The sequence below is a fragment of the Talaromyces rugulosus genome, chromosome III (assembly GCF_013368755.1).
Source record: "Talaromyces rugulosus chromosome III, complete sequence".
NCBI classification, from domain to species: Eukaryota; Fungi; Ascomycota; class Eurotiomycetes; order Eurotiales; family Trichocomaceae; genus Talaromyces; species Talaromyces rugulosus.
Window position 1 is genome coordinate 5330175 of NC_049563.1, and position 27929 is coordinate 5358103.

The 27929-nt window shown below is 48.0% G+C and overlaps 10 protein-coding genes across 10 annotated transcripts; 4 read left to right on the top strand and 6 right to left on the bottom strand.

The window, feature by feature from the left end:
* Positions 1 to 114: 114 nt before the first annotated feature.
* Positions 115 to 618, bottom strand: TRUGW13939_06629 (uncharacterized protein; the record flags this gene model as incomplete). The annotated part of the gene is made up of 3 exons (XM_035489780.1): positions 115 to 183; positions 247 to 370; positions 455 to 618. The coding sequence occupies 3 exons, from the start codon at positions 616 to 618 to the stop codon at positions 115 to 117; spliced, it is 357 nt and encodes a 118-aa protein (XP_035345673.1).
* Positions 619 to 1189: 571 nt separating this feature from the next.
* TRUGW13939_06630 (uncharacterized protein) lies at positions 1190 to 3915 on the bottom strand (the record flags this gene model as incomplete). Its single annotated transcript, XM_035489781.1, has 6 exons — positions 1190 to 2115; positions 2168 to 2393; positions 2441 to 2659; positions 2712 to 2912; positions 2962 to 3243; positions 3301 to 3915. The coding sequence occupies 6 exons, from the start codon at positions 3913 to 3915 to the stop codon at positions 1190 to 1192; spliced, it is 2469 nt and encodes an 822-aa protein (XP_035345674.1).
* A 944-nt stretch (positions 3916 to 4859) lies between these two features.
* TRUGW13939_06631 (uncharacterized protein) lies at positions 4860 to 7543 on the top strand (the record flags this gene model as incomplete). The annotated part of the gene is made up of 8 exons (XM_035489782.1): positions 4860 to 5030; positions 5085 to 5157; positions 5214 to 5557; positions 5615 to 5734; positions 6750 to 6842; positions 6916 to 7069; positions 7130 to 7335; positions 7409 to 7543. 8 exons carry the CDS (start codon positions 4860 to 4862, stop codon positions 7541 to 7543), a joined length of 1296 nt encoding a protein of 431 aa, XP_035345675.1.
* Positions 7544 to 8480: 937 nt separating this feature from the next.
* On the bottom strand, positions 8481 to 11973 carry TRUGW13939_06632 (uncharacterized protein; the record flags this gene model as incomplete). Its single annotated transcript, XM_035489783.1, has 3 exons — positions 8481 to 9977; positions 10042 to 10813; positions 10862 to 11973. Coding segments are annotated over 3 exons (3381 nt in total), but the record flags the coding sequence as incomplete, so codon positions are not given.
* A 1344-nt stretch (positions 11974 to 13317) lies between these two features.
* Positions 13318 to 13845, top strand: TRUGW13939_06633 (uncharacterized protein; the record flags this gene model as incomplete). The annotated part of the gene is made up of 2 exons (XM_035489784.1): positions 13318 to 13427; positions 13488 to 13845. The coding sequence occupies 2 exons, from the start codon at positions 13318 to 13320 to the stop codon at positions 13843 to 13845; spliced, it is 468 nt and encodes a 155-aa protein (XP_035345677.1).
* A 665-nt stretch (positions 13846 to 14510) lies between these two features.
* TRUGW13939_06634 (uncharacterized protein) lies at positions 14511 to 18054 on the top strand (the record flags this gene model as incomplete). The annotated part of the gene is made up of 9 exons (XM_035489785.1): positions 14511 to 15761; positions 15811 to 16456; positions 16855 to 16913; positions 16974 to 16992; positions 17069 to 17184; positions 17247 to 17336; positions 17398 to 17450; positions 17507 to 17644; positions 17706 to 18054. 9 exons carry the CDS (start codon positions 14511 to 14513, stop codon positions 18052 to 18054), a joined length of 2721 nt encoding a protein of 906 aa, XP_035345678.1.
* A 389-nt stretch (positions 18055 to 18443) lies between these two features.
* TRUGW13939_06635 (uncharacterized protein) lies at positions 18444 to 19799 on the bottom strand (the record flags this gene model as incomplete). Its single annotated transcript, XM_035489786.1, has 2 exons — positions 18444 to 19592; positions 19731 to 19799. The coding sequence occupies 2 exons, from the start codon at positions 19797 to 19799 to the stop codon at positions 18444 to 18446; spliced, it is 1218 nt and encodes a 405-aa protein (XP_035345679.1).
* A 1559-nt stretch (positions 19800 to 21358) lies between these two features.
* On the bottom strand, positions 21359 to 22195 carry TRUGW13939_06636 (uncharacterized protein; the record flags this gene model as incomplete). Its single annotated transcript, XM_035489787.1, has 1 exon — positions 21359 to 22195. One exon carries the CDS (start codon positions 22193 to 22195, stop codon positions 21359 to 21361), a length of 837 nt encoding a protein of 278 aa, XP_035345680.1.
* A 1848-nt stretch (positions 22196 to 24043) lies between these two features.
* TRUGW13939_06637 (uncharacterized protein) lies at positions 24044 to 25148 on the top strand (the record flags this gene model as incomplete). Its single annotated transcript, XM_035489788.1, has 2 exons — positions 24044 to 24115; positions 24192 to 25148. The coding sequence occupies 2 exons, from the start codon at positions 24044 to 24046 to the stop codon at positions 25146 to 25148; spliced, it is 1029 nt and encodes a 342-aa protein (XP_035345681.1).
* A 323-nt stretch (positions 25149 to 25471) lies between these two features.
* On the bottom strand, positions 25472 to 27841 carry TRUGW13939_06638 (uncharacterized protein; the record flags this gene model as incomplete). The annotated part of the gene is made up of 2 exons (XM_035489789.1): positions 25472 to 27416; positions 27468 to 27841. The coding sequence occupies 2 exons, from the start codon at positions 27839 to 27841 to the stop codon at positions 25472 to 25474; spliced, it is 2319 nt and encodes a 772-aa protein (XP_035345682.1).
* Between the last annotated feature and the right edge of the window lie 88 nt (positions 27842 to 27929).

Here is a 27929-nt window from a genome sequence, read left to right on the forward strand (position 1 = left end):
TCATTCCGCATTCACAAACAGTGCTATCCATGGACTAGACATGTGGAAACCCGGTAAAACCGTAGCCAGGCCCCCTCTGAAAAAAAGGTAACATCAGCCATGGCACACACGAATCTAAACCTGGAATGTGTTGGTATAGTTGCCGCCGTTCGACTCATTGCGTTTGCCTGACCGTTCGGCACTCTACATCCACAGTTAGGAAAACTTTTGCTTTTGCTAAAGATGAAAGGAAATAAAGATGCTTACCGTTACTTCCTGGATCTCTCCCTTTTCCAGAATCTGCTGCACGACATCTTCCTCCCGGGTCGTGCCAAACTCGTTCTCGAGCACGAAATTGCTAGCTCCGTCGAGGATACCCTGAGCACCTTGCCTAAAACCTCTTATTAGTACTTTTGTGTTTACTTTTCAATCGACACGACACGACACGACAAAAAAAAAAAAAAAAAAAACTTACTTGTGCGTCACAAAGACCTTCCAGCCCGACACAACCTGTGCAAGGGGAATAGTATGGTCTTTGCGCCATTTCTGGGCAGCCGAGACGTCATCGACGAAGATGACAAAGTCGTCAGCCTTGCCCTGGTAGAAGACTTTGGTGGTCATGTCGTTTCCGCGAGGCATGATGGGTGGTATTGGTATTGGTATTGGTATAGAAGTATTTGTTGGGAGGAAAAGTCTAGAGGGCCGAGGTGTTAAGCAGTATTCAAGCGTTGGCTGGACCAAGTTGGACCAAGTACACAAAAGCTTACTGGAAGAAACTGGTCACGCGATGTTCAATTCAATGGTTTGTGAAGAGTGGAAAGTTGCTCCAGTGCAGGCGAGAGAGAAAGCTTTATATGTAGCAGACGTTGCCAGAACAATGATGTATGCGGAGCGCTGATCGACGTCATAGGGCCCCGCCCGGCTGCGGATCTACCAGGGACCTACTCAGTATTAGGAGCACTCCACATACAAAGAATAATGATGATTGACACAGATGATAGCTACATAATAATAGCCTATGACCTAATTTTGCATAAGGCGCCCCATTTCCTGTCAATTAATTAATATTATGTGGTGTATATTCGCCATGGCGGTCAACTGCTAGCTCCAGCCTCGCGCCCTCAATTACGTCGTTCATTATGCCCCAGACCCACCCGGTCGAATGCGCCAGAACGCTCTCATGCCAGCTGTCGAAACCAAACAGCAATGATTAAGTTTCGCTGCTTCTGGAATTGAACAGGCTAAATCCAGACAGGGAAGATGGCCATCGTTTCCACAAGGACCGTGGCTTGCTCTTCTCATTCGCCCTTGTCGTGACATTATCTGATGTTGCCCTGACTACACGCCGTTTGATCGATTGCGATGGCTGTGGAACTGGGCTTTGCGGACGTTCGAGACCGGCCTCGTCGGATGTGGGTGCTGCAGCTTGCATCTCGTTAGATACATCATCTACGTTGGCTTCCCTTTCGTCGTTCTTGATCTCCTGGCCCGAATCTATAGACAGAGCTGACGCCTTGCCGAGAGAAGCAGACCGCCGATTAGTGAAAACTCCACGCAGCGAGATCCCACGTATGATAGACCTGCGCATCATGCTTTGAGTCTGGAGATAATCAGCGCCTCCTAGTGTCATCCCGGGGTATGGAAGCAGCTCGTGGCTGAAGATATCGCCAATGCTCCGTTCTAGTTTCACGCGGCTCCATCGTAGAGGCAATAGTACTGTAGGGGAGTTGACGTTACTCTTGGCAACAGAGCGAGACCGCGTCAAATCCGACTCCTGAAGCTGTCGAACCTCATTATCGTAAACGGGGTTGTGCGTTCTCTTGACAATTATTTGCCGCTGCTGTGTGCGAAGGGGTGCATGAGAAGAAAACGACCTCAAGGAAGCTGTCCGATTGAGCAATAATGATCGATCGTCGTTTTCTAGTTTCTTCAAAGGAATGGATAGGAAGGAAAACCGTCGCGCCTCTAGTGATAATGTCGGCAGTTCGTCCGACGGCATAACTGATGCTTTCAAGATTTCCGTTTTCCAAGTTCGTTCTTCGGCAGCTGAAGAGGCGCTAAGAATGAGTTCGTGTCGAATTTTATTATGCTGAAAACCGACTTTCCAAGAGAATGGGGTATCGAGACAAGCAACGCCTATTGGTGTCAGTAGTCTTTACTGCGGAAAGAGAATACGCAGAATTCCTACCTTGTCCGTTCATTAGAGTGTCAACCGTCATGTCTGAAAGATAGATCGATGCAATGAGAGTGAGCTTGCGGGTGTCGTTTCGAGGCTTTGCAAGCACAATGTAGCTCGAAAACAATATACAAGCCAGGTACTGCCCATCCACGCAATTCGGCGAGCTGTATGCAACATGAAGAACTCCACAAAGAATCAATGGTCCCAGATCTTGATAAACATTCTCAACAGTGCCCTAAAATAATCAGCACCCACTTCGCCTCTATTTATGGACAAACTTACTGAGATGTCATATTCAAGGCGCTCGTGCAGCGAAATAGTCCTCGCAATGCGCATCCGCAGGTCAGGGTTTCCGACGACTGTGTTGATTTTATCCACTGCCTCCACGTTTTTCTCCAAAACCACTTTAATCTTTGAATGCGCCAGCGGATATTCACCCTCTGGAATGGTTTTGAGAAGTTCACCCAGGAGTAACCGATACTTGCAAACACGTTGAACAGGCTAAAGGTAAATTAGAAAGAGGAACTTCAAGGGAGAGAGAAAATCGTCCCACCTTTGCCATGAGATCATCAACAGTCAAAGACTTCTTGCCATTTTCTTTGCGTCTCTGGGTTGAATCGACTGATTTGGAGAGGGCTTCAATGCCTTCTGCCCAGAATCCGTCTGCAGGTCGAGACTGCCGTAGGATTGTCAAGTCTTCGGCGAGAACATCAAATGTCCTGATGAAGCTTTCATACAGGCCAAACCCTGCTGTCTTGGTCATAAAATTAGCAGTGTTTGGACAGGCAAGCCGCCATCCTCACCAGTCTATCAATCTCCATGGCCACCAACAAAGCTTCAGATGGATCTGCCCAGTCCTTCGTTTGTTTTCCATTCACAAGCCGTCTCAGATTTCGCCTCAACAGGGGCCGACTCTGGATCTTTTGAATAATGCGGGGCTTTCCATGGGCAACACTAAGAGTGTTGGGTTCTGCTGACTGGGGACTAATGCTCTCTAGTCGTTTCTTGAAAGAGTCGTGCATATCATACAGACGCTGCAAGTCGTGAAGTATGGCTGGTCGCATGGTGAGATATGCCGATAGGATCTATTTTGGATAAATAAATTAGCATTCCCCGAGAGATATTGTGTCTGGATAACCAACTTGAACGAGCGTCTGTAGCCCGTGGACGTAATTCGCCTCAGAGCTATAAATCTCCCGCAGGATATGCCTCCTCTTGGCAGCTCTTACCCTGCTACCATGGCTCATCATTTCGTATAAAGTGGACCGAGTACTTTCAACAGATCGCCGCGACGGGACGATACTATTGCTGGTTAAGGTATTTGTCCGTGACTTCAGTTCGCTCGAGGTCGAGATGCTGATGCTTGCCGTTTTCACTCTTCCCAAGATTGATGACGAGCACCCAGACACTTGATCGCATGACTCCATGCCCGGGCAAGATGGCGCGAGTGGATATTTCCCCTCCCCTACTATTGCAGCAGGCGGCCCATCGAACCATCCATCGACGTGAGCTGAAGGTTTGGGGCCTCGGCGACTTCGTGATCGGAGACTCTCAACCCATCTGGTCCACGGGTACAGAACGGACGTATCGGTCTCGGATGAGAGCGTGAGCAAGGATGGACATACCAGCGGCGGTGTTTGATCAGGGGAAGCCCCGACATGTTGCAGAAGTTCGCATGGCTCTTCGCCCATGGCAGATTCGGATTTCTGGTCTGCATCAGAGCTCGTCGCTAAAGGATCCCCATGAGACACAGACATGCTGGTCAGTTGCAGGACAACTGCTATGGATACTTGGTGTGGTGTAACTGATTATGTTCATTGATAGCACATCTTGGCCGATAATGTCAAGAAAGGCGTTGGCGGCAAGCTGCCATAAAAGGAAGGCGCGCAGGGTGCTCGACCCGTGACTTGGCGACCCAGACTCCTGCCAGTCTCAGAATACTTCACTTTTGACAATCAGTTAGTTGTCCTCAAAGAGCCCTGTCGCTTATTCCCAGATGTCGCGCATGAGCTGTGGCTTTTAATGTGGGTGAGGTGAGTTTATATATCATATACCCCTGACTATACTCATGCGGCTACCACAATTTGATATCACACGCGCAGGACCTTGGGATCGACAAAATCTCATCTTCATAAAACGACACTTAACAGATCTTCAATGATCTACTGATCCATCACACCTGACATCGCTAGAGCCTTGGGGGTTAACATCCCTTCAGGCATCATCAAGTCTCTAGTATAGCAGCCGGATCGATAGCTGTTAAATCAGGTATCTCACAGTGTGGAATACGATCCAGATACGTATCAACTCATTTTATTTCTTCAAAAGTTCGAAAAGTCATACATTTTGTACCTGTACCTGACTCATAACAACACATGGATGTTGAGAGGATATGTTGCGCACCGCAAGTGTTTTTCGAGATCCTGTATTTCTAACAAATATGGCGCCTTGCAGTAGGCTGTTGACTCTACCTGATATACAAACTATCCGCGACACGCTACAAACAAAACAGTGAACCAGAGCAACGTTGTCCACCAGCCATCACAACATCGACAAAGACAAAAGCGGCAAATTGTGGGGAGCTTAGATAAGTGCTATCGGCGCTGCGGGTTGATCTGCGCCATCCGTCCGTCTCGACTCAACTGCACCGCATCGCTTGTTGTCGATAATGAGCTCTTGATGAATTATTGATTTATATGATATGGGAATTCCTATGGATAAGAATATCCACGCGCCTACTGTCCCCTCCGGTCCGACAACGACCGCGGGGACAGGGTTCAAAGATCTGACTAAACACTCGATGGTTGAGCTCATGAACGAGAAAGAACGCATCGAAACCGAGCTATCAGCCTATAGTGGTGTCCTTGCATCTGTAAGTACTTTCGAATAGAGAGTTACTTTATGACTGCTGATGACTGCTGCTTAGCAAGGAGTTACCATGGACACAACCTTGACGACCTTTGACGGTTATCCCCGCGACGACGTCGATGTGGCACAAAGTATGCTTTCATACACTGCACGCTTAGCCATATGTCTAACTCATATGATTTTATAGTCCGTACCACTCGCGCTCGTATTATACACCTCCGAAACGACCACAAGGAAGTCATGAAACATTTGGAGAAAGGCCTACACGCACACTTTGAAATTCTACAGCAGAGCCAAAACGCAACGGCAGACAACACCGCGTCCCTGCGGACCATTCCTGTCTTGAACACCGCGTCATCAGTGGGCACTGTCGAAACTCCCTTTGCGAAAGTCAATAGTGTTGCGAGCGGCAGTCCCGCAGATCAAGCTGGTCTCCAACCCGGCGACACGATTCGCAGCTTCGGAAATGTCAATTGGGTAAATAACGAGCGCCTGGCAAAGGTTGGAGAGGTTGTACAACAGAACGAAGGGGTAAGGCTATATCTCTTCCGTGATCACGAACGAGTGAACGGCTGACAAACTTGCTAGCGACCGGTCGTGGTCAAAGTGGTACGGCAGAACGAGTCCGGACAAGGCAGCAGCGAGTTGCATCTAAGCCTAACTCCTCGACGTAACTGGGGCGGTCGTGGTCTTCTAGGTTGCCACCTGGTACCATTGTGACGGAGCGATGAGGGCCACGAATGACACGAGAGTTTATTATTGAGCATTTGGCGTTTAGGGTGGAAAATTTCGGCATATTTGCATACACAAGTCATTCCACGCAAGCGCAAAATTCAAAACCGCCGCGTTAGGCTGTGATGTCTGGGCCAAAAACAATGGATTTGTAATTAAGATGGCCTATTATCTACAGGACAAGGCTGCCATGTCAGCCTTGTAGACAGACAGCCCAAACAACTACCACTATCAAATAGCGTCATTTCGCAGCGGTGTTCTCCGAGAGCGGCAGCCTACCGGTAGCTTGATAGTCAGGTACTCCGGATTCTTTTGTTAAATAATATTAAATAGCGACGAAAATCCCGGTTTTATTTATTTACTTTTTTGGCCCCGCCTAGTAGTAACTACTCTAAGTTCTCTCTAGCTCCGCTGACTCGCATCGCACTGACCCGGAGGGGCTGCTCAGAGTGAGGGGCAAAATCTGCTTGCTCACGTGACCGCTCCCGTCGTTTGTTGTCACCGCCCGGCGTCGAAAATTCCATCGCCAAAACGGTCTTCTCTTTTTGTCACCCTTGCGTCCACAACGATCTGTGACACGCTTGCCTCTGTTCTGTTGCGATCAAAAACCAAAATTCCCCAACTCATCGCTGGACTCTTGACTGCGAATAGGGTTCCCCTGTTTCTTTCGGTTGATTTGCTTTTGATCATTTTCTGCATCACGTCATTCCAACAACATGGCTGAACAACAAATCCCCACCTTCAAGCTCGTCTTGGTCGGTGACGGTGGTACTGGAAAGGCAAGTTGATATCGAACTCTTCTCTCGGAAGCCCTGTTTCGCCTCACAATCTCTCCTGCCGCGAGAATCGCAAGCGCATCCGGCGTAACCCCGCTCTTTGGGGAAAAAATTCCTACCCTTCCTCCCCGTACGGGCACAACGCCGATATCGACATAATAATCATCATCGCGCGCTGAGAGAATCATCAACTAACACCTATCGCTGAGTTATAGACCACTTTCGTCAAGCGCCACTTGACTGGTGAATTCGAGAAGAAGTACATCGCCACTTTGGGCGTGGAAGTTCACCCTCTGGGTTTCACCACAGTACGTTAAAACGTCCTCTCCCGCCAGTTCGAATCGAAAAAGGAATTTCTTTTTCTCACTGACATGTCGATAGAACCTGGGTGCTATTCAGTTTGATGTCTGGGACACTGCTGGTCAGGAGAAGTTCGGCGGTCTCCGTGATGGATATTACATCAACGGACAATGTGGTATCATCATGTTCGACGTCACATCGCGTATTACGTACAAGAACGTTCCCAACTGGCACCGTATGTTATCTCTACGGCTCATTTTTTGTATGGGGGTTGTCAACTAATCGGTTGTTTTAGGCGACTTGGTTCGTGTGTGCGAGAACATCCCCATTGTTCTCACCGGTAACAAGGTCGATGTGAAGGAGCGCAAAGTCAAGGCCAAGACCATCACTTTCCACCGCAAGAAGAACCTGCAGTACTACGATATCTCCGCCAAGTCCAACTACAACTTTGAGAAGCCATTCTTGTGGCTTGCTCGCAAGCTGGTCGGCAACCAGACCCTGGTACGTTTTTTTCTTTCCTGTACTTCACCCGGTGAAATTTGTTCATCCCATCTAACATGCGATTTTTTTTTAGGAGTTCGTTGCTGCTCCGGCTCTCGCTCCCCCCGAGGTCCAAGTCGACCCCGAGGTTATGGCCAAGTACCAGCAGGAATTGACCGACGCTGCTGCCCAGCCTTTGCCTGATGAGGAGGACGCAGATTTGCTGTAAATAACACATCAGCATATCTTCACACGTTACCTTAATCACCACAACCTCTTTTAAGAAAAAAAAAAACAAGGAAAAAAAGAAATTATAATTCAAACTGGACGAATTCATATGATCGATGATGGGACGGGACCGGGGAATTCAAACTTGGGGGGTACAGCAAGCCATATCTTAACTATAACTCTCCTATTAGACAAGGAAATTCATCACACTATTTGATTAAGAAGAAGAAGAAGGAGCATGTTGAAAACCAAAAAAAGGGGGAGCAATGGCGAGTCACTGAGGGCTGTTGGTTTTTTTAAAAAAAAAAAAATCATAGCTTTAAAGTGACTTGCATGATGAACCGATGGGATTCAATGTTTTCTTGACTTGTTTCCTTGTCTATTTCCTCTGTTTTTGTTGTCTTTTATTTATTTTCTGTTGTTTTTTTTCTTCTTCTTAGATTACATGATTTTCATTTGTCTTTTTTTTTATTACCAAAAAATCAATCTCTTTTCAACGTTGAATGAATCAATCCTACATGTGCAATTATCTAGTCAAAGTACGAGCCGAGGATGTTAGGTGGAAATAAACTCGTCGAGTTTTATTACTTTTTAGTTGATAAAATTAAACGAAAAACAAAAACACGATTAAAAAAAAAGTACATAAAATGAATGTAAAGAAAACCATAGATGGGTGTGGCAGCTGTCCTGACAGCGCTGGGGGTATCAGTTCGCCTTGATTGAGTATTCCGGGTCACACCATCAAACTCCATCCATCCGAGACCAATTGAAAAAGACAAAAAAGAGAGACAAAACCGAAAAGAAAGTGAAAAGAAAAACAAAAAAGAACCGAGGGAAATATTTGGGGAAAAAAGATTGTCGAGATGTCTATCTGACATTCTAAAAAATCAATCTGGTTAGTCGTGTCCGATATAATAAATGTCAAAAGAAGTACTTACGAAAAGAAATTTGAGCTCGGTGATTCCAAGACGAGAAATTTGTTTGGCTGCATTCTCGTCCAAGGCACCCTCGATAATCTCGCGCTTCTTCTGCTGAAGCTCCAAAATGCGGTCCTCAACAGTGTTCTGGATCAAGATACGGTGGATTTGCACAGTACGCATCTGGCCCAGACGGTGAGCACGGTCGATGGCTTGTTCTTCAATGTATGGGTTCCAAAATGGGTCGAAAATTATGACTTGGGAAGCGGCCACGAGGTTGAGACCAGAGTTACCGGCCTTCAACGACACCAACATAATGTCGCACTCTGGGTTGTCGGTGAAATCCAGCACGGCTTCGTTGCGGTCTGCTGGGTTCATGCTGCCATCGTACCGGCGGTATTTCCAACCATTGCGATGGATGGGAACTTCCAAGAGATCCAAAAGAGATGTGAACTGGCTGAATATGATGGTTTTCTCGCCCTGGCCGGCGCTTCGCGTCTTTTCCAGAATTTCTAGCGCTTTCTCAATCTTTGCACTGGGCTGCCAGTCCCTTTCCAGCCGTTTTAGGTATTTGCGCTTTGCAGCGATGTTCCTCTGCCCCTCCTTCCGGAGAACAGCCAGGGTTTTCTTGGGCTTCTTCGATGATTTGTTCCTGCTCTTGTTCAGTTTCCGCTTTTTACTGCGCTTCTTGGACGATCCCCCGTGCTCCGATTCGTTGTAATCATCGGGTACAATAAAGTCTTCCAAATCGTCGTCGTCGTCATCACTATCGTCCGAATCGAAGTCCGAGTCGGAATCTTCATTGTCATCGTCGTTTCCAGTTGTTTCTGGAATGCCTGCATCTTCTGATCCTTCCTGCGGAAAATGGACCTTCTTGAACGTGACGTTATCGGTCACTTTCTTTGGGTCAATTTTGGCCCGGCAATTTGGACACTTTGCATCGACTTGACCATCATTACCCTGTTGGATGGCAAGAGCTGGGTCGGAGATCCTAGCAAAGCATTCGGCACAAGTCGCATGACCACAAGGATAGAAGATCACAGGATTTTCCACGGCATCTATGCAGACAGGGCACTCCAGTGGCTCGTTTTCTTTCAACCGGCGGATAACGTCTGGCCCGAATTGCTTTGCATTCTCAACCAGGTCGACGCTTTCAGTGAAGGCACTAATGTCTACACTAAGATCGTTGATCAAATGAGGATGGCAACAGGCTTGCCGCAGACGGAGCAGCAACACGAGAATGTTTGAATAGTTTCGGCCGACAGAATTGTTGTTTAGATACCTATTGAATTGGATCTGTGTTTTCGTTTCCAGTCCCCTATAGAGCTCCTCCTCATCGTTGCTAAAAATAGCGTGGACCTTTTCGCTGACGCGAGGAGGGAGACTGAGAATAGGCTTGCCGTCTATCTTGGAGTATTTCGTTCGGCGCAAAAGTACCGCTTTTAGGACAACCTGCAGCTGTTGAAGAGCTTTCTTTTGTGCAGTGGGATTTGTTGATTTCAGAGGTTTCGTGAAATCCTGCGAGTTGAAATGTTGAGTTAGTATATATCACTTCATAATACAATAATCGTGACACACTTACCCTTGAGAACAGTTCCAGGCTATTGTATGGGCGAATTCGCAAGAACTTGAGTAGCGAATGCAGCTCGCCCACGTTATTCATCATCGGAGTACCACTCATACACCATCGATAGGTAGAATTGAGTGAACAACAGGCAAGAGCTCCTTTCGTGGTGCGGTTCTTTATGCACTGGGCTTCGTCGATGATAACGCGGTACCAGGTGCTCTCTGGACCGAGAAGGGGCAACGATGAAGCTTCTGCGATGATATTGGCACTATTCTGCCCAGCAAATCGCCGCCTGTTTTCCCATTCATCTTTCCGCTTGAGTTCAGACGCAAGAGTGCCGAACGTCGTTAGCACCACATCGTATGTCCGCAGTCTGTCGAAGGTGGTCCTGCGTTTGTCTCCATGCAAAATATACGTCTTTAGTTTGGATTCGGGTCGAAGCATTCGGTCAATTTCGCGACTCCACTGCTGCATCAAGGCGACGGGCGCGATAATCAATGTTGTCTTTCTAGTCGAGTCGGGAGGTGGCCGCGTCACCATGAGAGCGATGGCTTGCATGGTTTTGCCCAGACCCATGTCATCAGCGAGGATTCCACCCTTGTTGGTGCCTTCTTCCATGGATTTCATCCACGCCAGTCCAAGCTTTTGATGGTCGAGAAGAGGGAACTGTAAGGCTTCTGGAGTTCCTTCCCACTTGTCCTTTGACAGTTCGGAATCTGGTCGTAGATTTTCCAGCATCTCTTTCAGTTCAAGTTGAGCTTGTCTGGAATCAGTGCCATCGGCATCACTAGGGGGGTTAGCTAGCACACAAGGGCAACGGGGGTGGAATACATACCCAGTGTTTGCGAATAAAGGACTGTTGAAAAAGGGAAGGCCCATACGCCTCGCTTGATCGACCGTGTTGTGGAGAACATTGTTCATGATCTCTCTGGTTGCTTGGTAACTCGGAGGAACAGGAGGCGGGATTTTACTAGAGGGCCACTGGGTAGCATGAGGAAGGGCATAATGCTGACGTCGATGAAAGTCTTCAGGGGACACCTCAGCAACGTCACTGTCACTGCTGTCGCTCATGATCACGTCAGGATTATTGCGTGTCGGTGTTCGTGGCATCAGGGTTATGCTGTCGGGGTAGAATGGGGTGGCTGTATGGGAGTGTTGCTGGTGGTGGAACGGCAGGGGGCCCATATTGGAACCAGTAGCTGAAGGGACATAAGAACCATAAGGAGGCGGGCGGCCTTGGGGTTCATACGGATAGCCCATGCCAGCATTCACTGGATTTGTTGACCAGTTGGGGCGAGCAGGGGCTGGCGAAGATCCGTTTGACAGACCGGACAAGGGGTCCTCCCACTGTGATTGAAGGCGCCTTGCAAACTCTTCGTCCCGTCGTTCCTGCTCCAGACGCTCTTCCAGCCATTTTTCTGCCTCGTACTGTCCCTCTGTAAATGCGTCATCTAGACCAAGAAGCCTGCGGAGCTGTGCGTCATCACCGTCTTCATCGACAGGATCAATAGGGTCAGAGCCGACGGGGGAGTCAGCGCGAATAGCCATTTGGTTCGACAAAGGTGGCGTGTTTAAGGAACTGCCAGGGGTACTCGGGCGTTCTCGTCGAGGCGTGGAAAGCGGCGACTCTCGGTAGGCGAGGGTGGGCCGATTGAGAGATGGGTGATCGGATGCAAAATCGTCCACGAGCGATGTAGTCTCTTGGGTATTGGGACCGTCGAGCTGGGGAGGAGGACGTGAAGTAGTCTCAGGACGAGGAGATAATGGTGGGGGAAGGCCGCGACGTTGGGCCAGCTGGCGCTGGAGCTGTTTAATAGTTGTCTGGAGGTCCATTGCATCTTCGGTGGCGCCGGGGCGGGTCTCTAAAAGGCTTTGCAGAAGGGCTTTGTGAAGCTCGAGGTCTTCGGTGAGATCCTCGATGGAAGCGGTGCCGGGCGAGGCGGCCATGGCGAGTGATCAGGCTGGGGCTGGCGGCAGCGCGAGAATGCGGTCGGTGATAGGGGGAAGGAAGAACAAGGCGGGCGGCAAGTCTGGCAGGGTGCAGGGTGCAGATATGCGGCCTGCTGGGACTGCAGCATCTGCTGTTGGCGCAGGCTGAGCGTGCAAATGGGGAGCGGCGGTGATTGATGATGTGGTTCTTTTTCTGTACTTTTGCAGCACTTCGCGCTGGACTTCTTATCGAGCAGGCGCGAGCGGTGGGGCTGGTGGAGGCCTGCCAGCGCTGCTGATTGGCGGGCCCAATGAGCCTCCTGCGGCCCCTGATCACGCCTGCGTATTTTTCAATACGAACTATATAATATTGATTGTACTTGTGTATTTATTTTGCTTATGGAGGTTTAAGAGAAGAAGAAAGGGAGAGAGCAATGTGTGTTGATTGCCCCATCACCGGAGATGCGGGCGAGGATCAAAAAGAGATGAAAAGGTAAAAGAGAAGAGATTTTCATTCTTGTGAAATGTGAGCACAGAGAGACTACGGATATAATACGATAGTACGAATATACCATGCAATTACAAGATACACCCTGCATACGGGTAAGTTCTAAGCGCCCAGCGTATTGGCAAATCGGAGGTAACGATTCTGTAACATGCAAGTAAAAAACAGTATTGTCTTGTTTCCGCATAGTCACCACCGTATCGACTCACCAACATTCCCAGCGTGTCTTTGTTGGAGCGCTGTCAAAGAAGTTGAAAGATGTGTCCATTTTATGAATGCGACTATTGCTCGTACTTCTACTACTACTACGACTATAAATACGATCCACGTAGCAATGTGTGGGGAATGCGGGGCGCTTCGATAAGATCCGATTCCAGAAAGGCTTCATTCTGCACCCTGTCTTATTATCACGTACTATATTATTGTTAGTCTTGGCCATGCTATGCTTGCCCTCGACCGGTAGTGCAATATTATTATTATCATTGAACGGCATTGTCCTTTCCGCCTTGGTGAGACAGGCCTCAGGCTCAGCCTCGCCAGAGTACACCACGCTAACCGCGTCCGGGCTAGCCCTGCATGTTTGCGGTGCTAAATTAAAAGGGGTGTCATTATTCTCATTCCTGCGTTTCGCAGCCAACATCGGCCACTTGCGGGTCGCTGCCTTCGTACTTCTTCGATTGTTCCTGCCATGGCTTTGGCGCTCTCTACCTTCCTTAAGTATCACTAGTCCTGCTGTCGCTCTGCAGCCAACCGAAGCTGTCGTGCTTCCTTTGTGTCGCTCCCTATTGCAACGCGTCTCCACGTCGGCGCCTCTCGTCACTCCCTTGCTCACCGACCTGCCTGCTCGCCGTCTCACGATGGAGTCCATCTTTCATTTCTACCGTCGAGACTGCGAGGAAGAGGGCAATTGTGAGAAACCAACGTCCCATCTTCTGACAGATGCTGTGCCTGCTGCGGTAACGGGAGTGTGAGCCTTTTTTGCTGCAAGTTCGCGGGGCGAGATCTAGGCTAATATACTCATGGACAGTGTCCTGGTCGTCGCTGGCATCGTTATCTTTATCATCGCCAGGCGCAAGCGGAAGCTCTCTGCCGCCGACGACGCCAAGGAACGAGAGTCTCTAGAAATCGATCTTTACGAGCCCTCGCATACCCAATATCAAGGACCCGCATATGGCGATCCCTTTAGCAACTCACATTCGTTATCGCGCGACCCCGACTATAACGAGTTTTCCTTGGCCCCTCCAACCCCAAGGCGAGACCAGTCGCCAGCCAAGTCGTTTCAAACAGAGTCCATCGATGAACCGCATTCATCAACCTCACCACCCCCTGCGTATTCCAATCATGGGTCCAGCGCAAGAGAAGTGCACCCGGATAGTAAGGTCTGAATAAGTGAAGGCATATCGTGGTTAATTAAAGCTGAGCATGGGTTGTTTTTTTTTGTCGTTCCCGGCCGAAGATCATCGATGCGCTGGCCGTTTTCTGGTCCAAAGGCGCAGGGGCAAGCGAGCTGTATATTAGGCCATGTAACATATTTGCTGGTCTCACAGTAGATCTCCAACGCATCAGAGATTCCTGTTCGTCTTGAAAGTTGCAAGTAACCGCTGTAGTACATCGCGTAGTGGTACATGATTTATCGATAAACGCCAAGACTGACTAAGCACGGCTTGGCGTCATGTGAAGCGGGGATGCTGCATCCGGCTCCCCTGATTGGCCAATCTCGGCGTTACGCCTGGCTCGACGTCAGCGCAGTCCGGATGCAAGACCTGCGAAAGAACGCCGTCTTCATCAACTCACAGCCCTCAATATCCTCTGAAATCTGCCTGCTCCATTGTGTCGACCTGGACGTACGGTTTTGCCATACTTAGCTCCCATCCGTGTCTTCGTCTCCTTCCAACTTCCTAAGCGCCCAGAGCTCGCATCTGCGTCTGTACATCCGAATATCTCTTTCAACAGTCTCTCAACAGTCTTTCCACGAACCAACCAAGAATGGCGCCTTGAGCCCTACTTACAACCTCGCAGACGTCGATAATACTCTATTGATACGACAAATATGGATCAGCCCGCCATGTCGAAAGCGCCGTCTACGATGTCGACAACCACAACCCCCATCAGATCTTTGTCGTCTGAGACGACGAAAGTCGCCGAATCCTACTGGCTGCGGAGGCAGATGTCACGACATGCTGAGCAGTCAGATAGTGAAGAGAACACCAGCAGCAGTGACCAAACGGCCCTCCAACCGCCACGAGTGTCACCAAAGTCCCGCTCTTTGTCGGATGCAGCGAAACATACCCTCTTACAACCATCACCTCTTCGGGACTTTCCACCGTCAACGAAAGACGACATCGCCCTGACTAACCCCCCCACAACCCCGCAAAGGACTCCAGCTCGTCAGCCATCAGCGCATGGTCTCACTCTCCAACTCCCCCGAGCAGCGGCTTCTACTCCAGGACAATCAGCCGCGACAACTCGCGCTCCTCTTTCCCCCAAACTTGATGCGGCGCAGATATACGGATCACCTGCATCAGCCATACCACGTCGCTCACGCGGCTTGGACTTTTCTCGCGCTTGCACAAATCTCCACCACTCTACTCTCGCCGAATCATCACCAGAATCCTCCCCCAGCATTGGCAGCCGTGGAATCAATATCCCGCAGCGACGAGGTGGCCCACCTACATTTGGGTCACCTGGTGTAGGCATGGGGCCACAATCCAGCAGCATCCCAGGCGATCGAACCGGATTGTCCAGCTCAGTTTCGAGCGTCAACATGATGGAGTCAGACACCAGCAGTAGTGAAGACGATGATGACGAGTCGATGAACCCGGATCGCGACGACATGATGATCACAGCCACACCACAAGCGAGTAAAATGATAGGCAGCCTGGCCAATCCTTTCGGCGCCCCAGTCCCTAGTCCAGGCAATGACTGGATGGGTGGCTACTCTCCAGCTGCCGCCAGTCTGGTCAGTTTTCAACGGGCACGGTTTCGCAAATCCCGTAATAGTCGTCATAGTTCGAGCAGCGCCAGTGGGAATAGCTCAAAACCTAGTCCAGCCCCCTTGTCACCGCCCGTTTTAAAAAGCATCGAGGCCTCTAGTGGGGGATATTTTGCTCGTGAAATGACCAAGGGAGCAGTGCAATCACGACGAGAAAGCTTGAGCTTGGGAACCAGGGATCTGCACCTTTCAGACATGAGCGACGATGGGGACAGCAGAGCAATTAGGGGCGATAGCCCAGCAGGCGGAGTCGACGCTGGCCCACGAGGAGTGATTCGTCGAGCCGTCACTCGTCGTGGAAACTTGCTGGTAAGTTATGTCACTGTGGTATTTCGAGAATCTTACTGATATCCTACAGCCCAAACCCAAGACCTTTTCCCGCGTTCGAGCCGCTTTAATAGAGGAAAGTGCTCCTCTAGACAGCGAAGCCAAACGAGAAGCAGAAGTTATCCGGCAGGTCCGCGAGAGTGATTCTACTACAGAAGCGACAAGTCCTACTTTCCCTCTGGATAAATTAGAGGAGCTCACATCGACTGCATCTGTGTCGGAAGAGAATCCGGTCTCAAATCCCGAAAGCAGCTTTTCCAATCAAGCCTCACTGAATTCTGGTGGCGCCAAGTTCTGGGAAACATTCGACGGACGCTATCGAACTCCGCCTCCTCCAGGTCGTATGTCAACGCAATCTTCAGGTATGAACGAAGACACTGCAATGGAAACTCCGCAGTCAACGATTGGAAGAGACACTGGCCGACGGTCTCCAGGGCCTCACACTGGCAATCCGCCCCTAGCAAGCGAATTCCACCGCAAACGCCGACGTGACGATGATCTGGACCCAGAGTCATTCAAACGACGGGCAGTGTCTCCTGGCATGAGCGTACAGAGCAGCCCCATCTTGACACATTCGCCGATCGTCAAAGATGCCAATGCGTGGATTGTACCTCCCAAGTCTCTTACACCACTTTTCCCTGAACAAAACCTCAACAACACAAACGGTGGTGTCAAGCGTATAGGCCTGCAGGGAATGAACGAAACCAATGACGGACTAATGAATATGAGCATTGAATGAGCGGGTTGCTTGCTGTACAATTTCTTTTCCTGTTCTATTTGTACTATTATTTCATAGCGTTTAGTGGTATACCATTGATGGGCTGGGCCGGTGTCTATATTTATGAGAATATATTTATTCTAATGCTATCTATCTGAAATTATTCCACTGCCATGGTTTCAGCCTGTATTTCTTGGCAGGAACAGCCGCAATGGCGCTAGTCGCCGCGGACAGTGTTTCTACCCCGCGAGCATCACCAACTTCACATTGTACACTCGCTCGGCGATTCCCTGTGGAACGAACTGATCAATCCTGTATAATTGATTTATTGCACCAACATTCCGCAACACACCGCAGCCATGAGTTCAACGGTTGACATTGCGTCGTCGTTCATCGAGGGAGCTCCCCCAGGAGAGGTTCGTCCGTCCCGCTATGTCTGAAGCTTCCCTCATGCTAACAGTCCGCGATGAATCCAGTTATCTGAAGTCGTGAACGGTCAGTCCCCAATCGTTGCCTACTGATACGCGCGTGTCAATTTCACCGGAACGAGTATTGACTTGACAGCACACAGACATCAAAGCCCTCACCGCTGACGGCCCGGACATCATCCCATCGCTCGAGCCTGCTTTCAAGAAATACAACGAAACACAACTAACCACGGTGAAGCTGCCTGGAAGCAGCCAAGAGGTATAACAACTCACCACGAAACATGTGTTTGGAAACCCCAAACTGATCGCTATGCGGAACAGGTGCTGGTTAGTGAGTTCAACCAGCTGGACGGAGACCGATACTACGACATTGAGAGCTCAACATCGTTTGAATTTGACCACGTTACTCAGGTGAGCTTGTTTATTTGTCTTTTAAAATTGAGGGTAGCGACTAAAGAACATGGTTGAACAGACAGCTTCCGACGCCCAGTCATACTCTTTTGATTCTCAAAATGCCGATCTCGTGTATGTATCTTGTTGACCGTTAGATTTGGTATTAAAACTGAGACGAGGAAAAACAGGAAATCGCTCCTCAAATCTGTTTCTGCTCACGCTAAGGAACATTATCCCACCTCGTCCTACGGAGTGTACCCGATTGAAGATGACTCTGCCGTTGCCATCGTGCTGGTCGCCAACAGATACTCTCCCAACAACTACTGGTTTGTCGCAGCAAAGAGTCATGTAGAGTTATTTACACACGGTTCTAATATAAATAAACAGGAATGGCCGCTACCGCTCAATCTACCAAGTCCCCGTTTCCTCCTCCTCGGCCACAATCACCGGCAACATCCACGTCGACGTGCACTACTACGAAGACGGCAACGTGGCGCTGAGCAACAGCAAACCAGTGTCCATCTCCGTGCCTTCTGTTTCTGCCGATTCGATTATTTCCAAAATCGCCGCCGCCGAGCGCGATCACCAGGAGGAGCTTAACCGAGGCTTTAGCAGACTGGCCGAAGGCGCTTTCAAGAGCTTGCGACGACAGCTGCCCATTACTCGACAAAAGGTTGAGTGGGAGAAGGTCGGAGGGTACAGATTGGGTCAGGATATTTCTGGGGGTAGACGATAGGTTTTCATTTTCTCTTTGTTTTTTTGTCTGATGATTCTTGATTGACCTTTATGCACATACAATAAATGAATCATTTGTCTTCTAAACGTGTTCTATTTCTTCAATATGAAGTCTCATAAATATCTATTTCGTTAACACGTCATAAATGTCTAATTCCTACTCGACACTTGGATTCGGTTCGCTTGCGTCTTGCAATTTCCAGAGATATCGCCATTGATTTGGCAGGTTCAATCCAGTTTGCTCCAAGGATCACAAGCTGATTTGAAGAAGCTGTATTTTTCGCTGTCGGATCCAACTGAGTGTAGGATAGGTCCAACGCAGTCTCCTAGACACACCAGATTCAACTGGTGCTTGATATGTGCATATATGTCGGTATTCAAGCAATTCAATCACCCGGTAACACAGGTCTCCAACTCCTGAGACTGAAAGCTAGAAATATTAGTCTCATTCTGATTTTCCAAAACACATCGAACACCCAAAACAAGATCTCTCCCCCACTGCCTAGACCACCATCTTTCCGGTAAACAACGCGCGTACTCGCCATAACACTCGAGAATCTGTAAAGCAACCCAGTCCCTCGCAGCAACTAGCGTGATATACTGGCGGTCCAAAATCACAAACCACATAAATATAATCGCCGGATGCGCACGGTTAGCAATCACAGCCGTTATGGTGATGTTGAGGCAGCGAAGAGCTGCACGATAGATATCCTTCAAATGATCCATTTCACTTGGCAGCGACTCCACCGTTTTCTCCAGCTTTGCACTCAACGGCGTCCTCGCGGGCTGGTCGCCAGAACCCGACATGGGATGATCCCACTTGACAAAATTGAAAAATGCCTTTAGTCGACCGGTCTTGAGTGTCGGCGAGCTCTGCTCGATAACCGCTCCGGCGCCGCGCGCTAGCTCGCAGAGCTCGACAAACCTGTCAATCATCATTGACGGGTTTGCAAGCGGCGCACAAGTCAAGTTGAGAATGAAGATCAAGCCCGCTGAGATATAGAGAGCTTCGCAGTTCTCAGCCGTCAGGTCGGCGACCTGTAGCCGAATCAAAGCCATGGCGGCGTTTTGGTGGTGGAGGCTCAGGTACTGGCAGTGGCTCAGCTGGTCCTCTGTCATGCTTTCGGTGTGCATCTTGTGAACTGCAGCGGTGGCAAGGATGCTGTGCGCGAGAAATGTCTTTTCAAAGCTCATGTCGACGACGAGTGATGCATATAGGTTCTGGACGTCTTCTCGGTCGGTTAGAGTAAAGCTGACTCGGGACGTATAGTGCTCTAGCAGTGATAGTTCCGTGTTGAAGACATGTCGAGGTAGTGGGGAATAACAAGGGATGTGAGTGTGGGTATGAGACGATGGCGGCGATGGCGATGGTGTCAGCAAGACATTATTGCTACGATAAGGAGCGCCATAGTCATACCCTCTACTCTTGCTGTTGTCCATATACACGATGAATTGAATAGAACGGTACTCATCAGTATTATAGACACAGTATTCCCCCCGCTTCGAGCAATGGCTGCACGCTGGCCGCTGAAGATCACACTATCCATTGTTAGTTAGGATCAAATCAAGCTTGGGGGTTCTAGTTGGACAGCTGTAGCCTCTTGATTGGGTAGTCGCAGGTGCAGGACCCAGGACATAGAGCAGAAAAAAAATAGCTAAGTCGTCGTGATTACCTACCTTGACTTTACGTGCCTTGCACACCAAGCAGCCATGGCGTCGCTTGAGATGAGTACGTCGTGATGGCATTTCGATGGTTGCAGTCACTTAGAAAGCCGTTTCTATTCAATATCGCGGTTGATCAAGGCCACTCTTATTGACTGACTGATTTCTCTTTCGGAAAATGGGGGAGAAAGAAGCTCAGGAGAAAGCGACATTGAAAGTTGAGTCGTCTGCGCTGGTCAATAATGAGGCTCTTCTCGATTGGGTTTGGCGTGCTATTTCGAGCCAGCGCTATCGTAAACCTTTCTATTTTGGGTTAGACCGTGCCAAATATAGACAAGTCTATTGTCCGCTAGACTGAAAGTAGATTAGTCCATGTTTTGCCAGACATACTTACATGCACTTGTTATTCAACCCTCTATCAGCTGTGGCGGTTATTTGATGTCTGGTGATGCTCGACTGTATAAATCAATTGGTATGAGAATTTTAGGTCAGATATGTAGCCTCAATCCCTACTATGTCACTCGAAACCTGACTAGGTGGTTCGGTGAATTAGATCGCTCTTGCTGATTGAAAACAAAATACTTATCGTTGGGAAAGCAGCGGACTGTATTGTTTTACTAGAGTGCGTCGAGGCTGCTCGAATGGAACCCAGAGATAATACTAATATAGAACAAGAGAATAATTATCCTATCCGGCCTTCTTAATATTCTTGATGGTGTGTCATTGGTCGACCGCCTAAACGCCTCTATTTTTAATTTTCACGGCCCTTCCCTCCTATCATTTTTTTCCTTGGTCATTGGTTTCGCACTCATTTATCAATCTGACAGCAAGATCGTGGCGTCGCTAAGATCCGAAGATCCACTACATTAGAGACATGTAGAACTTTAAGTCCAAGCTATACAGTCCTGGTAGCTATGAATCCTCTGGGGACGATGACTCTTACTCTCGCCGTCTCTCTTCTCTAGTTGACGCCGTAACTCAGAAATCTGGGAAGAGTTACGAGACCCAATCGGTACCTTTTGCACATCTCGAATTACATTGGTTATGGGGGTATCGGCGACAGTGGCTGGATTTTTGCCGGTGAACTACAGCCTGCGATTATGAAACTAGCGTGGTCTATATTAGCTTGCATATCGGTAAGTTGGACTCCCATGCTTGCGAATGTGCTAGCCGATGTTAAATAGACTACGAAGCAGATGGACTTTCCATTCCAGCTTGAGATTGTCGAAAAATATGGTTGCTTTACGGCCCATGGTAGAGTTCCCCGGCACGACCCTTGGCAGTTGCTACCATGGTTCCCAGAGCGCTACATGAATGCGTTTTCCTAGAAACAAGAAATCTGAATTCTCTCCGGCCCTAGCACCAGGGGCAGAGAGCCCAGGCACGATCTGGCTCGCTCCTGGGAGTAACAGGCACGGATGACTTGTAGCTCCCAGAAGCCGATGGTATAGTTGAAAGAAACAAGTCAAAATACAAAAGCAATGGGACAAATTGGGCGAGAGCGTCTTCCTAATGCTCCGTGCTGAGCTTTGACCTGCCAGTCGCCGTGTTGGACGTGACTTGGTTGTAGCTTGCATATGCGGCGGCACGACTTCATGCACCGACCACGACCCGGGGAGAGATTTATAATGGTTTCTTTTTTGTTAAGCAAGGGCCAAAGGAGGGTCAGAACTAAGGCGAGGTTTGCAAAATGCTCCCGTAGTCAATGCAAAGGATATTGCAAACAGGCGACCAACCGCCTCGCTATCCCCTAGTAGATCCAATAGGTGTGCAAAGTATGGTTCTCTGCTATGCTTTGTAGTGGTGGCCGTTTCAAAATATGCTGGATACATTCCTGCGTAGCCCCAGTCAATTAACCAAGCCCTCCCATGACAATCGATGATAATATTGCGTTGGTGTAGATCCATGTGACACATGACCAGGCGCTGGAACTCCCCGCGAAACTCTCGCTGCGCTTGCTTTGCAACGCCAAAATCACGGCAGACAGCAAGTCTTTCATCAAACCACGCCTCCATTTCCTCCTTTGAGGTAAAAGGCCCGGCACCATAGTCAGTAAAGAAAGCACCTTCGCACACACCACCACCAATCGGCCCTGGGTATTCGCTCTCGGTTTGGCGGAGTTCACATATAAAATAATGCAATTGCTGTTGGATATCGTCCCGATGGACATCATCTAGTTCGGGCCAGATCTCGTCAAGCAACCGTCCGTCTATGTAACTCATAACGATGAAGCAAATCTCAGTTTCACCATCCAGGTCTTTGTCCCCGTGTTCCATCCACGCATCGAAAAGCTGTGGAAGCCGGATTGTGGTATGCTGAGCCACGAATGCCATAGCCCTAGCTTCTCTAAGCTTAACGTCATATCCATACTTGACGACAGCATTGTCAGCAATACGAACGATCTTAACCCTGCCATTTTGCCATATGGTCGGCGCAGAATCCAGGACCTGGACGAGTTGACTTCTTTTGGCCGATTTCATTTCTTCTTCAGTGAACGCGTAGGGGCCATGAGTTTTCATCGGTCGCTGAAGCCAGGGAAGTTCAATGGAGGGCGACACTGGCGTTTATTTAAGTTAGCCTACTTCACATAGTGAGCACGGACGCAGTCGAGTGAAATACTGACCTTGATCATCTCGGCAGGCATTTGATATTAGTTCGACAGACATACCGACTCGTAGCAAAGGTGGTTGGGTGTAGTGAGGTCGAGGGCTGATATTGCTTTTACTAAAAATGGTGCAACCCTTTTTGGCCTAGTGGAAAAAGATATAACCCCTAGCGATTTCCATCCTACTTACAATAATGTTGTTTTCAAATGTTTGAACTAAAAAATCTGTCATTCCCTGGGTAATATTGCAGATGGAATTTTCAAATCAATTAATCCTTGAATGTTGTACAATACATTGGCGGGTTCATGTCAACATTTAATATCATAGTGGACTGTCAAAATATATCACATCATTTCGGTATACATCAATTGATATCAATAGATTAGTTAGTTTCTCTTTCAATCGATTGATGTTAGATATAGTAAAAGTGCCAATATGTACTTATTTAGCCTGCACTAAGTTGATTATATATCCTATACTCATTAAAATTGAAACCAACAAACTTACGGGTACGATATACGAAGCAGTAAGGCTTCAATTCAATATTGATCTCGTACAGGCAAGTGATAATTTAAGAGCTATTTACAGATGTAATTAACAGAATGTATCTTCAGGCCTTCAAATGTTGAATGCTAAATAAATAGGTTTCCCCGTTGATCTAACGACGTCGAACTTACCAAGAAGGGAAATGTTCATTGAAAAGGAAGGAACATGCAGTATAACTGGCATCCCAAAAAGGGGTTCACACACATGTGAAATTGAACCAGAATATTATCATAATATGATATTTGATGTTATCTAAAAATAAAATCAATTTGTGCATAGACACTTGAATAAATTAACGATATCAATTGATGGACTTCCTATACTAACGGCCGTGTGGCCTTAGCTAAAATTCTTGAGCACTTTTTAAAATTTATTAGTAATTGGTTAGAAAAGAATAAAATTAACAATACTTATTTTCAAAAGATTCCTCAATGAGGTAATATGATTCAATCATTGATAAATTAACATCTTGTAGGTGTGGGTTGATTTGGCCCCATGGTATCATGGTAAACTTTGCACCCACAACAACGTCACAGCTGAAGATAAATTTGCCAAGTAAGGTAGTGCATGTGTTTCAAAACAGTATCTAATTTAACAATAGTAGCACTGTCCTTGAATTTCCACCCGGTGAGCTTCGAGAAAGAAATCCCCAGTCCGTGCCGGTTATCCCCGTTATATCCGAATTCCTGCTGGGGATATATGGAAAATTATTCCCCGTGCCATCAACCAATCATTTATTGAACCCCTAGTCATGCAAAGTCAAACAAGACCTACTATCGGCAATTTATCGATGAATTCCGACCGACATTTTCTTAAGGTGGACGTGGGTACTTGCTTCTTCCAATAAGGACCTCCGGCTAGTAGCTCCGTTGATCTAAGTAACTCATCAGTGTCATGTTTGTGCGAGATCTAGCCAATATTGCGGCAAATAAAAAACAACTTAGATCACAGGAGATAATTATACGGAGATTGGGGACGTAATTCCGTAGGAATCATCACCGACATACTACACAGAGCATGTTGATGAACCCTTATACAACATTGCCAAGATATAAAGTTAGGGAAGCTCCTGGGTTGAGATTATACTCTTTTGAGATAAAGAAGTCAGTTTATTCTACTTGAAACCTCGAAGCATCGCCTAAAGAAATTTAAAAGTTACGCAACAACTTCATAAAAATGGCAACTCTCTACGCAAAAGACCAGCCGGCCGGCTTCAAGAACAACATTGAAAAGGTGGCAATTGTTGGTGTACGTACTCGGCTCAGAATATTTGAACTCTGAAGAAAACATCTATTAGAACTTGGCTGATTGATTGAACGAACAGGCTGGCGGACAGGTTGGCAAATTCATCACTGAAGCCCTTCTTCAAAAAAGGCACTTCAAAATCACGGCCCTCACTCGCCAAGAGAGCACAAGCGTCGTCCCAGAAGGGGTCGAAATTAAGAAGGTCGACTACAACGAGCCAAGCACCCTTGTCGAGGCTCTCAAAGGCCAAGACGTCCTCATTGTTACCCTGGCAGTAACTGTTACGGACGAAGCCGAGAAGCTGAACAAAGCGGCTGCTGAAGCAGGTGTCCCATGGGTTCTGCCTAACGAATTTGGCAGTGGATCAAACAATGATGCAGTCAACCAGGACATCAAGATGGGAATCCAGAAGCAGAACATTCGTAAGCAGATCGAGGAGCTCGGAACGAGCTCATGGATTGGCATTGTGTCCGGTTTCTGGTATGAGTACAGTCTTTCGGTCGGCTCGTGGTCCTATGGATTCGATATCAACAACCGCACCGTGACTTTTTTTGACGATGGCACCCAGCAAATCAATACGAGCACCTGGCCACAAGTTGGCCGTGCTGTGGCGAACCTCTTGTCACTCAAAGTGCTCCCCGAGAACGAGAGCGACAAGAGGCCTTACCTTTCACAATACAAAAACGAACTAGTTTACTTCTCGTCGTTTAAAGTCAACCAGCAGGAGATGTTTGAGTCTTTACTGCGTGTAACAGGAACGAAGAAAGATGACTGGAAAATCAGCAACGAGTCCGTCAAGGCGCGTTTCGAAACGGGCAAGTCCATGCTACAGTCAGGCGATCGTCGTGGCTTCGGTTTAATGTTGTATTCGCGTTTTTTCTTCCCGGATGCTCCTGGTATCAATCCCAGTAGCAGCAATGCTGATTTGGGACTGCCAGAGGAGAACCTCGACGAGTGGACAGGAGTGGCAGTCCAGATGGCCAAGGAAAATTACTTTGAGAATGTTGTGGTACCTCGTACGACGGGACGTCGTTAGTAACTATTCCAAGAACAAGTGTAATGCCTAGAGCCCAGAGGGGAGATTTGAGGAAATATTGTTTGAAGTTGGGATAGTAAGAAAGAAATGTTTACAATTGAATCAATTGGCATTTTAGTATCTTCTCTTCCAAGCGGATTAATCGAAAGAACGAAAAACTTCAATTGAAAATTCACCTAGCTTTGACGGCACAGTTGATGACAGGATCCCATACTAGGATGAGAAATCGTCTTCAATTACATGCATCAAGCCTCGCATAACACCTTGATTCCACTCTCCAACTGTTCCTGACACATCTAGTGAAAACCAAATCCTGCTACCAATCAATAGAGGCGCATGCTGTGCCGAAAGCACCGAATCGCTTCCTCAATTCGAGCAGATTCATAGCCAACTCCAGAAAGGATCCCTAGAATCATTTTCGCCTTCTTCCAACAATTTTCATAATTCTTCTTGTCTTCGAGGAGGTCAAAGACAATGCACAAGTACAAAAAATAGTAAACGTACTCAGATAGCCACAGTTTGGGTTCAAATTCCTCATCTGCGAGGGGATCACATCCAGCAACCAGCTCCACGATCCTGCACAGGCTATTGGCACATCCTTTCAAATGGTTAGATGTGAACTGCAGGGTGGACAAAACTCCATATGGCCTCAACAGCTCTGTGCAGAATGCAGGGTTTGAGTAGGTGTGGAAAATGATATCAATATGCTTCCGCACTTGAGGAGCCAGATCTGGGCTCATCTTCGCGATCTTCTTGGTGCTTGCGTCTTGGAATTTTGTGAAATTTTTCACAGCCTTTTCTCTCTCCTGGTTCTCTTTTGTAGACATGTATGTCTGATACCTGCACATAGCACACTTGCACATGAAGCCCATTTTTTTGAAGATGTACTGTCTGTCCTTGAGTGGCTTGGTGACATCAGCGTACGACTGGAACAACTCATCGCCTTTTTTGATACCTTTAGTGGCTCTGACAATCACAAAGTCTCCAATGAAGGTGCGGCCCACGTTTTCTAAACAGCTGTGGTTCATGTGAGATGTCATGACCCATACACCACATGCACCACCCCATGTCTCGCGCTGATCATCCTTTTCTTTCTCTTTCGGCTCTTCCTTCTCTTCTAAACCTAGAGGGACACCTTCGAGCTCAAGCAAATTGTTGCCGACAATGTTGCTTACAGTGAAAGCATCGATTATTGGCTGGCCCTCCGGTGTATAACGGATGTTCGAGGACCGCTTGCCTCTACCGCCTGAGTCGAGTTGCATGATAGAATTAGCTGTGGACGGGTTGTCGTAAATGAAGCGGATTAGTTGACAAGGCAGTTGAGCTCTTGGGCCGCTGAACACTTCCTTACGGACAGTGTTGAAAGTCAAATAATACCTTTTCGGGGTATCGGTCGTAACCACAAAGGCCTTTTCGCAGAGCAAAAGCTCACCTTGGCGAATGTCTCGTGTCGCAAAGAGCCCCCTTCCTTTGGCAGGGTCGCGGCATTGGAGGATCTGCACAGGACCAATGTAGTCGGCATGATCTAGGCGAGCTACGTCTTCCGAACGGGCTTTGTCTTCCATGCTACGAAAGTCATAGTCTCCCCGGGAGGACTCCCTCAGACGATCCAAACATTCGTCCAAGAGGTTGTTTGCTTCGTCCAGATCTGGGTACTCGGCGATCAAATCCTCACAGGCTCTAGCTGACTTATCGAACCGTCGAAGGAAGTAAAAAGCCCGCGCTTTCAAAAACATTGCTTTTTTGTTCTTTGGAAGACATTTTAATACCTCCTCACAATCACTGATTGCGCCTTCGTATTGAAATATCTTGAGGCGACAGACAGCCCTGTTTGAATGTAACGCAACCCACATGTCGAGGTTTTGCTCCTTCAAAGACTCGTTTTGCTGTAGTGCTGTTGTGTACTTTGTACAGGCCCACTGGTGTTTTTTTTCGCTGAAGAGAGTGTTACCTTGGTCCTTCAACACTTCGCAAGTCAAAACGGTGTCCATGTTTTCTGGCAGTGCGGGCCATGAAAACTGCTTGACAAGATTATGTTCATGGTGAAGCATAATAATATCTGAAGGATGGTCACACCGTACACCATAGTAGCCATATACACCGAGGGTATAATATGGAGCCCGGATCAACACATACGAGTTGATTGGTAAAAATGCCTGATCGTCGAGGTCATAGTTCACATTGAATAGTGTAAGTGTGTCAGCCAGACCTTCGTGATCTTCAACGATAGTCTTGATGCCTGTTTTACGGACAGGGTCTGTGATCGTTCTGTTATCTTGTTAGTAACTGTCATCTAAACTTAGGCTGATTGCCACTTACCGCAAAACAATGTAGTTGTTTCTATGAATGATCCCAACAAGGAGATCATTCACAGTGATTGGTGTGAGACTATCCAGTCCTTTTGACGATGGTTTGTATTCACTTGTAATAACAGTCTTAAAGGCTTTAACATAGTCGCTAGGTAGCTCTTTAGTGTCTAAAGCCTGGTCTTTTTGCTGGTTATCGATCAGGTCAGCACGTGTAGAGCGTTGTCGCGGCTTTTTCCCTTTTTGACTGGCAGCAAGTTTTGCATACTTCTGCTCCTTAAACAGCTCTGTTTGAAGTGAGTCTGTTGTGAAGTCTTCTGGCGGAGGTGGTTTGGAGTGATGCAGCTTAAGGGCAGCCTCCTTCAGGAGGTCTGGTAAGGTGTCCATGGGGGATAGGCCAGGTGGTTATTTCATCATCTCAGAGGAGTGCCGATCGTGTTTTGGGTCTGTGTGAGTGAGAGTGGCCCAGTATAAG